Below are 13,031 nucleotides of genomic sequence, written 5' to 3'. Positions count from 1 at the left end.
AAAAAATTGTTAATGATCGTGCATTGGGTAGTGAAAGATTTTTCTGATTTTAAAGATGTCATCGAAAATACGAACGCTATTTTGCACAGTGAGTGTAGGGATCTCTCTCTCTCTCTCTCTCTTTTCAAACGGGTTGATGCTTGTAACGGTATTTACAAATAAATCGATGATAAACCCCCAACGGCGTGTGTTTGATTTCGCTCGAGGGTAAGCGCAGTTCGCATCGCTGCATCGTCGCTCGTTGACGTCATTAAATCTTGACGTCGTTGTGCTTGTAGTAGTAGTCGTTGGTGATCATCGTACGCATCGGTGAACCTGCCAGGAAATTACATCAATTTTTTTCCTTCCCATCTTTCTTTATTTCTTTCTCTCTCTCTCTCTCTCTCTCTCTCTCTCTCTCATGCACACATTCACACACATGCACACACGCACAAGAAAAGAGAGCTTTTCTTCTTCTATTATCTTCTTGTATTTTTTTATCAATTTTTTTTTGTCAGTAGTAATTACAAAATTATATTTCGAATGATATTTTAGAATTTTGTTTTATTCTATTCTAATTTTTTTCTCTTCTTTTTTTTTCATCTTAAAAAAAAAGTTCTCTCATTTTGTCTCGTTTAATCTCGTTAAATCGAAAAAGGATTAATCCGATGTGGTTCAAAAGAAAGGATAGAAAATAATGACATGGGGTTAAGCCCTTTCTCACATAGAAAAAAAGAAAAAAAAGAATAAGACGACGACGACGACTGGGAGGGATTTTCTTTTTCTTTCGTGTGAACATTTTAAAAGGTAATATCTGATTTGTTGAAGAAGAATTCGGTCACAGTTGTATTTCTCTTTCATCCTTATCACGAGTTTCAAAGTTATAGTTTCAAACGATTCGAGAGAACGAGAAGAAACAACGTTTGTTGTCTAAAAGAGAGGGAGAGAGAGAAAAAAAAGAAATGAGAGAGAGAGAATACGAGAGATACTGGAGAAGTTTAACATAAAAAGGCAACTTGTTCATTATCGCTTTTTATCAGACGATTTACAGCTTTCAACGGGTGCGTTCAAACTACCGTAGCTATATATTTACGTCCTAGATAATTTGTTTATTTCCTATTGCCGCACGTTAATAACTCAAACTAGGATAGAAATTATGGGTGACATTCTTTGCTAAGAGGAATTACCGAAAAGAAAGAAGGAAATCGTAAAGAAATGTAATCTCTCTACTTAAAAGTATGGCTTCTTTTTTCTTTTTTTTTTGTTTTAAAGGAAGAATATTCCAACGTATGTAAATTATTTATATAAACTTTCTTGATTTCTTATTAAGCAAAAGAAAAAAAAATACACAAATTTCGTTGAGAAAAATATAAATATAAATATGAAGCAAATAGTACAAGAGTTACAAATAAAATCTCGAAGGATTCAACAACGCGAATACAAGGTACGCATACAAACGAAGGATTAAGATCCGTGAAAACTGCGATCAAAGTTCGAAAGGATGAAAGGGCAAAAAGGGTGGTTTGCTATTTCGAAGCTTGAGAGATAGACAGAGAGAGAGAGAGAGAAAGAGAGTATGATAGACTCTTCACATGGGTTATTTTGGAGATAGTCTTTCTCTCTTTCGGTAGGACGAGTTTTCGATTTGAGGATCGTACACGGAACATGTATATATAAAATATATATATATATATATATATATAGGTATATATATATGATCCCCTCGTGTCCTCCCGCGGGAGGCTGTTTTGGCTCGCAGAGCTTGGATAATCCGGCTTAGTATCCTTCAGCCTCCTCGATCGTGAATGCGAATGTGTCTCGTTTATCGCGAGCGAGTGCTCCCTCATTCCCTCTTTTTCTCTCTTCCACTTTTCGGTCTTCTTTTTACACGTTGCGGAAAAATTCTCGAACGGGCGGACAGTAGGCAGATGCTACCAAAAATCCCTGCGGTGAGCCGCTCTTCCTCTTTTCTTCTCTCTCTCTTTCTCTTTTACTTTTTCCCCCGTTCCCCTCCCCCCACCCCTCTGTCACTCTTTCGTTTCCTTTGAAGTCTTTTAGCTCGTACTGCACCTCGTGTTCATCTGGACCATATATACATATATATATACACCTTTGCCGATTTGATAAACAAGTATATTTCTACTACTATATTTACTTTTTTTGGTTTATATTATTATATATACATTTTTGTATTTTTTTTTTTTCTATATATTTATATTTTTTCGAAGGGCTATATATATACAAAATTATTTTTAATTAATCAGTTAGATAGATAAATGTGATTAGTTTTTATTAACTGAATTTGAATTATATATTCTCGCATATGTATATGTTGTGTGCTGCTGCTGCGTTGTACGCGTGTGCGTCTTATTGTCTCTTTTTACCCTTTCCCCTTTCCCCTTTTTTCCAACTTTCTCTCTCTCTCTCTCTCTCTCTCTCTTTCTCGCGCTTTACGAGGACTCGTTTATGGTCGTGGCTAATTACCGTAATTGGCCTCCGCCGTTGTAACGCGTAAGAGCACTCACTCGCGTCTTTGGCCGACGCGAAACTCCTAGAAAATACGCAAACTTCTGCTCGAGATATATATATTTTCTTTTCTTCATTCTTTTCCTTATTCTTCTTCTTCTTCTTCTTCATCTTCTTTTTCCTTCCTTCTTCCTTCATCCATCTTTCCTTTTTCTCTTTTTCCCACTTTTTATTTTTCTACGATATGTTACTTTATATTATCTTACATTGAATTTATTAGATAAATCGTCAAACAACATACTTTTTTCCTGTTCAAATTTAACTTGCATAATATATCCATTTCAAATATTTATTTAATGGAAATTTCTTTTCGACGCGTTCAAGATCAATGGAAAAAGAATTTTAGTTAACGAAGGGAAGTCGTGGTTAAATTCAAAGAAAATGTTCGTTAAATTACATTTATTCGATTAATTTCATAAATCTGCTACTGCTGCTACTACATTTACAAATATTCCTAATATTTATTTCGTTCGATTTCATTTTTAACAATTTCCTTAATCGGAAAAAATTCTTATTCGTGTCGTATATTAAATCGATTAAATCAATATTAACAGCAGCTTTCAAATTGAACAATTTTCTTTTAAACGTGATTAATAAATAATAATGAGTAATGGGTTATAAGATTGAAAGATCTAGGAAAAGAAAAAAGAAAAAAGAAAATTAGAGGCAAAATATGTAAAAGAAAAAAAAAAAAGAGAATGAAAAAAAATTAGCTTAACGAATTAGTCGAAAAGAGTTTTGTGCGTGTAAACGAGAGAGGGGTTTGAAGAAAACTAACCGGTGAAGGTGTAGGGGGGTGAGGGTGAGGGTGGCAGCGGGGGAGGGGGGAACCAGATGAGAGAGCACACACCTGTGAGAATTTACACTGGCGTGACTCTCGTTCTAACTTCGTCGATGTCTTTTCAGAGAAGGGTAGCTTTTCTTTAAGGATACTTTTTTCTTTCTTTTTTTTCTTCTTCTTCTTCTTCTTCTTGCTCTTCTTCTTCTTTCTGTTTTTTCTTCTTCTCCTTTGGTTCTCTTTTCTTTGCGAGTTTTTCACGTTACCTTGCCCAGCTCCCCCTTCTCTCTCTCTCTTTCTCTCTCTCTTTCTCTTTCTCTCATTCTCTCGTAATTGCCAGCATGCTTGGGAAGAAGGTAACAAAGTTCTCGTAAGATGTCTTGGAGGAGGGTGGGAAGAAAGATGAAGGGAGAAGGAGGAGGAGGAAGAGGAGGAGGGAGGAGGGAGGAGAGGGTAAGGGGGTGGAGAGAAAGAGAGGGTAAAGGTCTGTGTCGTAGGTAATTTTATTCAAAAAGATTCTCTTTTAATAAACGGCTCGAGGTGAACTCGAAAAGAAAGATTGTACGAATGGTTAGACGTTTTAAAGTTTTTTCGGCTCGTTAAAGAAAACGTCCTGTTATTTGTGTCGAGGCTAAAAGCTATTAGCCATGAGAAGAGAGAGAGAGAGAGAGAGAGAAGAGCCATTGGAATTAAACATAAAAGTCAAATCAATCGTCTCCTTTTCATCGATTTGATTATTGATACATTTTCAATATCTATTCTGTAGAAATGAATTCGATTTTATTCTCGTCATAAACTATTTTCTTTCTTTTTTTCATATATACTGTGAACTGATTCGTTTTTGTATTTTATATTTGAGATGTGTAAAACAATGAATCAAGATTGCAAATTGTTGTTTTTCCTTTTTTTTTCTTTTTTGTAGATTTCAAGGTACAAAATAATTTTTTTTTTTTTTTTTTAAAGATATAATTAACCCTTTTTCACTCGAGGGCTCTCTGCTGTAAAGATATAAAGAGAATTGAAGTAATTCCTTTAATAATATTAAAACATATAAATATAAAAATGGTAATAATATTAATAATATATGCTAGTTGCTGGCAATATATGATATGAACAAAAAAAATTTCAAGAGTGCAAAGGGTTAATTACTTTTTTTATGTAATATAATTGTCATATATTTTGTATATGTGTAATTTATGTGTTGACTTTTAGGATTATCCTATGCGTTTGAAATTAAATTTTTTCATATTTAATTTATAAGTCTTAGGATAATATTATATTTTTCTTCTAGGTTAAAATGTTCGTTGTGTGACCAAACGAAGAAGAAAATCTAATTATAAGACGATATTTAATTTGTTGCAAAAGCACAGTGAACAGTCATTTCTTAATAAAAAAAAAAAAGAAAACAAAAGAAATTTTTACACATCTAATATTTTTTGCACAAAACTTGTGTCAATAACTTCAAACTTCGTATTCTCTTCTCGAAGATCTTTCCCCCTCCTTTCAGTTTTCTACAGGTTAACTCCTTATACACTGAAGTACGTTTACATGCATGATACAATATATACTCTATATATATATGTATGTGTATGTTTACTTGAGATAGAAAGAAAGAGATGAAACGAGATCTGCTTTTTATTCCGCGGGAACGCGCTTGATTCTCTTCCCTCCTCTCTCTCCCTTCTTCTTCTTCTTCTTCTTCTTCTTCTTCAGCACTTTCCAGCATCCGGGGTTCGTCTTCTTCGTCTTCTTCATCTTGGTCGTCGTCGTCGTCGTCGTCGTCGTCGTCTGACAGGACTTGAGATTGACTCGTGCACGTTTCTATTCCGACCTTTCAGGATTCCATCGTGCATCCTTGTCGTCTTCGAACTGACGAACGAACGTGACTCTTTCTATCTTTCTCTTTTTCTTTCTTTTTTTTATTCTTCTTTCTTTCTTTATTTATTTCTTTATTTGTTAGTTTGTTTATTTGTTTGTTTGTTTGTTTGTTTCTCTTTCTGGAGAAGCGCGCGCACACACAAGCGCATCAACGAAGCAGACCACGAAGTTTATCTTACAGGAAGCGACGCGCTTCTCGGATTACTTTATGACGATCGCACGAATCACTTTCTGACCCTACGCTCCCGCAGAACTCGTCTTACGGTCGTCGACCTTCTTTTTAATCCACTTTTCACTACTGACTTCTTATGTACCTACGTAGTATGTTTGTACGTACGTACGTACGTATGTAAGTAAGTACAAGTACGTATCTTACCTATGTAGTTTTCTCTTACTTCGAGAAAATTTGCAATTTCTCTTAACGCGTTTATATCTTTCAATCGTTTTATTGGATATGTCGCTTTGCTAATGCAACAAATTCAATATATCATATCATATCATATCATATCATGTATATATATGTCATCATATATCATATTTTTTATTTTTATTTTATATTTGGGTCTTTCAATTAGTATGAAAGGTACAATTCTTTTAGTAGAATTAATTCATATATGACGTTGATAATAATTAACAAATTAATATCCCATTGATACTTTTAGATAGATCCATTTATGTTTAAAGCAAAAATAATTATTAAAAAATAATACAAATGATAAATAGGTACGTACGTATTTACCAATCAAGTTCTTCCCTACTTTCAGAAAATGTTCAATTTGTTTTTAACACACCCTTCTTTTCGATTCGTTTTATTGAATACTTTGCTCTGTTAATGCAACAAATTTCATATCTTGTATATCTTTTTTTATTTTATAATTGGGTTTTTCGATTAGTATCAGAAGAGAATATATTTTAATAAAAGATACAATTGTTTTTTTTTTTTTAATAGAATTAATTCATATACATAACATATGTTGTTGATAATAATCAAAATGTTTATTATTATTATCCATGAATACTTTTCAATAGACCCATTTATATATTTAAAGCAAGAATAATTGTCGACAAATAATAATAATAATAATAAAATAAGATGTAATGTAATCGTACTTTCGGTGTTGATCGGGGGTCCAGGCAGATGTTCCCTCAAATGAAGTTCCGAGTTTCCGGTCTGGATGCCAAGGCCAAGTATATCCTCCTATTGGACATCGTTGCTGCTGACGACTACAGATACAAATTTCATAACAGGTAGAGCTTTCGAGTTAGCTCGAAGAAACTTGGAGAAAAGAAATAAAGAGAGAAAGAAAAATAAATAAATAACACAGAAAGAGAGAGAGAGAGAGAGAGAGAGAGAGAGAGAGAGAGAGAGAGATAAAGGAAAAGAATAGAATTATTATCGACAGTAATGGCAACTCGTTTTTAACGATCCTAATGAAAATCATCCATCAGATAGATATCATCTTTTTATTTATTTTCTTTTTTTTATATCAAAAAACATTTACAGTACGAATCTTGAAAGTTTATTCAAGTATATATATCCCGTTAATTAGGAGCAACCTATCATACTTTTTCTATTCGTTAGTTAGCTTCGCATCATTCGAACCGGTAAACTAGAAACCACTCACTGGCTATTTGACTTAACTAAAAAGAAAATCATTTCTTACGTGATTCCTCTTAATAGAAATTATTTATTTATTTGCAACTAACGAGAGGAAGGATATATATATATATATATATATTGGATTAAAAAAAAATTTCATAAGGATCTTTCGAGAGACGAGTTGTTGTAACTGGTGGTGTGTATGTGTACATGTATGTGTGTCTGTCTGTGTAGTCATTGATCGATGACGGAAGGCAAGGAGATAAATAAAAAAAAGGAAAAAACCAAACGAACGAAACGAAATAAAATAATATTTAAAAATGAAAAAATTAAAATTAAAATAAAATAAAAATAAAAATAGAAAAGAAAGAGAACGGTGAACGGTAGAGAACTAATTGACCTTGTCTTTCTTTTTGCGATTGCAAAATTGTTCGCAGACGCATGTTTCCCGCGTATAAAGTGAGGGTGTCCGGGTTAGACAGGCAAGCTAGCTACATACTGCTAATGGACATCGTGGCATCGGACGAGTGCCGATATAAGTTTCATAACAGGTGATAACAAAAAAAAAAATTAAAAAAAAATAATAAACATGGTGCTCCTACCATAGATGCTAAAAAAATCTCTTGGGATCATTTAAAGGATGATCTTGTGAATAATCTAATGCGATCGTAGTTCATTCTTTTTTTGTTTTTTTTTTGTTTTGTACTTTTTTAAATCATGGACGATTTATTGAATAATAAGATCGAAATGAATAATAAAAGCTCTTCTTGAAAGTGTGAAGCGTGCTCTGCGAACAATTCCTCATACTCGTCGATTTAAATACTCGTTTTTACATTAAATTCCTTTTTTCTTTTTTTTTGTAATAATTTTCATTTTGACGACTTTAATTTTACATTTAAACAAAGGTTATTAACGCGAATGGGGAAATGTTGGTCGAAGATTTATTAAATTGTGTTTTTAGAAGGATGACGAATAAATAAAAGGGTGGCAAAATAAACAAAAACAAAAAAATAATAAGAAAAGAAATATTTGATGCAAAATACAAGGTAGAATATGTATATATATATGTGTGTGTATGTATATATATATATATATATATATATATATATATATATATATATATATATATATGTACATATATTTAATTTCTCACGATATCACGCGAGGGCGTAACTTTTCTGGGAAAATTCTTTCGACTAGTATGGGGATCGCAACAAGCCTTCACATTGCATGGGGCCTCGAGAGAGATGATGCCTCGCGATAACTTCGAGAACGAACAGTTTGGAGGAGGGAGTACGAAGGAAGGTAATCTTAGCCCAAAATTGTTTCCGTATCCTTTCCCCCTTTACTTCACCCTTTTTTACCCTCCCCCTCTTTTCCCTATAAAGACCAAAATTACAAATATGTATCTACAAATTTGATCGAATCTTATTTTTTGTTTGGTTTCTTTCCTATTTAATTTTCAATATCGATATTTCGGACATCAAGATTCCTTTTCATTATTTTAATCTTACCAAGAATGTTTTTGTTTTTGAATTATTCCCTTTTTAAATCGTAATTATTATTATTATTAAGGGGGATCAAGTTATTAATACAAAATATATATATATTTCGTACAGTAAAATTTGTTTGAATTTTTTCAAATTTTTACCATAAAATATAATCGATGTTATTATTATTTATTTTTGAAGGGATATTTCTTTTAAATCGTAATCATTATTATTATTATTATTATTAAGCGATCAAGTAATAATAAAGAGACATATAGGAGTATAACAATAAACGTTCATTATAATATGATTTAGTGTCAATAACGCGTTTGATTCATAGTAAAATGTACAGTAGGGTTGATAGTAGTCCTCCTAGTAGTATTAGTAGTGTAATGGTAGTAGTAACAGTAGTAGTAGTAGTAGTAGTAGTAGTAGTAGTAGTAGTAGTAGTAGTAAGAAGGATCACTTTGGATTCTCATCTTTTTTATTGGAGGTGTCTCGCGCGTGCGCGCGCGCGCGTGCGTCCTTATTCCTCTTTACTCTCCTCCACCTTCGCCATCACCACCTCCATCTTCTTCAGGTCCACCTCCTTCTTCTTTTTCTCCTTCTCCTTGTTCTTTTGTAAAAGAAAAGTTCTCGCGAGGCGTCTCTCTTACACGGGCGGGCAATCGAAAGGCAGACCACAATGAACGATTACATCACGCCGCCGACCGCAGGCCACTTTGGAACTTGTCGAACGAGTTCTCTTCTTCTTATTATTCTTAGTCTTAATCTTATTCTTATTCTTCGTCTATTTCTTTTTTTTTTCAATTTTGTTTATTTCCATTTTGTGTTCTATTTATTTTTGTTGTTTTTCTTCTTTCACGTTTTTCGGTTTTGACCCACCTGTGAATGATGTGAATGAGGAGGATGATGATGATGATGAGACTTTGGAAAGTACTCATGGTCAGTTTACACATCCTCTCAGGATTTTCTTTTTTTAATCGGATCTAGTTCTTATTTTGTTTTACTTTAATGTTACTTCATAGATATTAAATTATTATTACAAATATCTTTTAAATTCAATCTTTTTATAGTAAAAATATTCTAATAACAATAATGATAATGACAAATCTTTTCGCTAAGTCGTGGTCTGTCTTTCGATTTAAGATAATTAATTAATTATAATTTATTAACACCATATCGATAAACTAAAAGGACATTATTACTAATTTTTGTATATAATATATACTAATATACTATAATAATAATAATAAACATTTAATTTTTCATAATGTCCATGTTATCGAGAAGGTGTTAATTAAATATCAAATAATTAAGATCTTTTGCGAGATCTTTAGAGATTCACTGGATCATATTCCAAAATTATTGCAAATATCTCGCGAAAGAGTTGAACAAAAATCAAATTTGATTTTATTAACAATTTTTATTGTTTTGGCTCTTAATCGTTATCGATGGAGCAGCAGGTGGATGGTTGCTGGTAAAGCTGATCCAGAAATGCCGAAGAGAATGTACATTCATCCGGATTCACCTAGCAGCGGCGAACAATGGATGCAGAAAGTCGTGAGCTTCCACAAACTCAAGCTCACGAACAACATCAGCGACAAGCACGGCTTTGTAAGTACTGTACGTAACGCCAACAAAATAATTACTTACTTACCTACTTACTTACTTACTTACTTATTTACTTACTAGCAAAGTATTGGCTAATTTATCGATCCTGATTAATAGCCTTTTTATTTTCCTTCGTAAATTTTGCTTTCTTTCCACTCGCAAATGATAAAACCAAAATTCAAATTATGCGGGATAATACTAATGCTTAGTTATTATTAATATTATTATAATAATTATTATTATAATACTTAAATAATTTAAAAAGAATTTTTCAACAAAAATTACTGGCGCTACCTTGACCGTTAAAGTAGAAAATGAAAAAAGATCAATCTTATAATAGATCAAAAGAATCATCGATGATCCGAACGTAAAAGGACAATCAAGCGTTAAACACCGTGGTTGTTTGTAAAAAAATCAAAAGAATAAAAAAAATAATGCGATATACATAAGCAAAGTCAACAACAAAGTCAGCGAACGTCGCTCCTGATCAAGCTTACAAGCTCGAGTTGGAAATCTTCCCTTTTCTCGAGATCGAGATAAGACCGGAACACTAACGCGGCGCGGCGCGGTACGGTACAGTACGATACGATACGATACGATACGATACGATACGGTACGGTACGGTAGGATGACGATTAAGGTAAGAGGAAAGAAAGGCAACGGGGCCAGATGAATCGAGCACGAATCGGAATTAATCGAAAGGATGGATCGATCGATCGATCTATCGATCGTCCATCCGTCCGTCCGTCCATCCGTGAGCGTCCGGTCGGGTCCGGTCCGGTGGCGTGCTACGGGAATGAGTAGGAAACCGGCCCTAAGGAGAAGAGGCGCCTCGAGTAACCGGAAACCGAGCAACGTTGCTCGTCCCGTTTTCTTTCCTATCTTTTTCGAAAGGGAAAGAATGAGAGAGCAGGAGAGAGAGAGAGAGAGAGAGAGAAAACTACGATGAAAGTGAAGGAAAGAATGAGAGAGAATGAGAGAGAATGAAAGAGGTTACGTCAGGAACGCCAAGCGGCTACGATCGGATTTCCGCAAGGATTCCAACCGCAGAGGAGAGTAATCCTGGGATTAAGTTATCGCGACGGATTTTGCTGTCAAGTAGTTCCCTCCCTCCTTTCCTTTTCTTCCCTTTATTTTCCCTTTTTTCCCCCCTTTTTTCTCTTACTTTTAGAAGAACTTCCTTTTCTATCTTTCTTTCTTCTACGTTCCTTCTCCCACCACTCCACTTTTTAACAGACATTCGTTAGAAATTTTTGTTAAATACAGCTGTCCACTTTTTTTTACTCTTTTTCATTATTTAACCTTTTCTTTATTGTTGATCATTCTTTGTCTGACATTTTTCCTCTTTGACTCGGAGTCCAGTCAAAAGAATCCGAATAACTTCGTCCTTTAACTTCATCTTGTCTCTTTATCAACCCCTACTTTTTTTTATATAATTGCTCTTTTATCTCTTTGAGTATCATCTTCTTTTTTTATTAAATATTAAATCATCGCGTAAGTTCATTTTATTGAAACAAAAAATTAAAAATGAAAATACTATCGTAAATCCTTTCGTTTCATTCAGAAAAATCATCGTACAAAAGTTTCGTTGTATTCTTTTTACATCGCGATAAAACTCAGCAACAGCAGAAGCAGCAGCAGCTCCTCTTTCTATTTGCTCTGATTAAAGATCATGTATTTGGTCTATCTCTGTTCATCTAACCAGTCTCTTTCTACTTGTGAACCTTTCTCCTTTTTGCGGTTGTTGAGTCGGCACCCTTTGAAGGATCCTGCATCGCTGGCTCGTGAAATCTAGTCCTCCTTAGCCAGGGTCCAGGCTGGATATGTCAATGGTTGGCTTGCTTGGTTGCCTGCCTGCCTGCCTGCCTGCTTGCTTGCTTGCCTGCTTGCCTTGTCGTTTGCTCTTCTTCGTGGTGTGTGCGACCAGCAGGCCCGACCTTTATTAAAGGGGACCACTCTCCCTCTTTTTTTCTTCCTCCTCCTCCTCCTCCTCCAGTTCTTCGTCGTCTTCTTCTTCTTCTTCTTCTTCTTCATCTTCTTCTTCTTCTCTAGTTTCTTCGCGTGGTATAGAAAAAGGGAACATGTAGAGTGAGATAGAAAGAATTGTAGTAGAGTTATACACGCTTCACCTACATCCTGCCAAGAGCTAAAGCCCAGCTTCTTCTACGTTTACTAGCATCCACCAAAAGATCAGAGAGAAAGAGAGAGGGAAGATGGACGAAGATTGAGATTGGATCCAGTTTGTTCACGAACCCAGAAAATGCTCCTCGAAAAATCGCCGAACCCTTTTTTTTACCAAGCTAATAGACAAAATATTCCCTACTCCCGCGCCTCTCTCTCTTTTTCTCCTTCCAGTGTTCATTGCTTTTCATATAAAATAGAAAGGTAGAGATTTAAACCCTTCTTTTCCAGATTCTTGGGAGATTTAAAGTGTTCGAGAGAAATAAGACCCATAGTATGCCCTTTAGAAATTCTCCTTATTCTTTTCTCTCTCTCTCTCTCTCTCTCTCTTATTTTTATTCTTATGTTTTTCTCTCTCACTCTTCCTTTCTGTATTTTTTTTTCTCCTTTTTTTCTTCCTCTTTTCTTTTCTTTTTCCTACTGCTTACAAGCCGACCGAAAGTCTTTCAAGAGCGTGCGCCAGCTACTCGTATGAATAAAGTGAGCTAATGTCTTTGCCATAGAAGCCCTTTTCAAGCTACCTTGCTCCGTTAGATGCTGAGAACGTGACGTAAATGGGCGTTTTTTTCTTGACGGCGAGAATAAACGATTTATCGAATAAAGATAGAATGAGAAAGAGAGATTGAAATTTTCTTCTAAGCTTTTTACAATCCTTGGGATTAAAATCTATTTCGAAAAAAATTAGTATAATATAAGAAATAGATTTGGTCATCCTGTTTAAGTGAACATATGATCAATTACCATAAAGGACAAGAATAATTGTCAAGTTTTTACAACTACGATTTGAAATAATATCAATTCATCTTTTTGAGATCTTTTTTGTATTTGACTTTTTTTTTTTTTACTTTATTTACTGAAAGAAAAGACAAAGAAAATAATATTTCAATTAAGAAAGGAAAGTTTGCTACTACTACTACTACTGGCGCCAAAATGTTTGACATAGGGCTGTTAAGTTTTCATTTAAAAGAAGACCATTTCTTCAACA

The 13,031-nt window shown here is 34.1% G+C and overlaps 1 protein-coding gene across 6 annotated transcripts in view; it reads left to right on the top strand.

Moving 5' to 3' along the window:
- Nucleotides 1-13,031, top strand: part of bi (T-box transcription factor bifid) — a 101,622-nt gene that overhangs the window by 35,040 nt on the left and 53,551 nt on the right. For 2 of the 6 annotated variants that reach the window (XM_015328393.2, XM_089179790.1), the window contains exons 3-4: nt 6,296-6,409; nt 9,715-9,877. In XM_015328393.2, coding sequence (XP_015183879.1) covers nt 6,296-6,409; nt 9,715-9,877 — 277 coding nt within the window. Of the gene's footprint in view, nt 1-6,295; nt 6,410-7,198; nt 7,313-9,714; nt 9,878-13,031 lie in introns of all 6 variants that reach the window. The other 4 variants (XM_015328389.2, XM_089179791.1, XM_015328394.2 and 1 more) reach the window with 4 other exon arrangements.

Source organism: Polistes dominula, unplaced genomic scaffold (assembly GCF_049000335.1).
Source record: "Polistes dominula isolate Pdom_NZ unplaced genomic scaffold, Pdom_raw_medaka contig_27, whole genome shotgun sequence".
In the NCBI taxonomy this organism is placed as follows: Eukaryota; Metazoa; Arthropoda; class Insecta; order Hymenoptera; family Vespidae; genus Polistes; species Polistes dominula.
This window is presented reverse-complemented; position numbering and strand designations above follow the sequence as displayed.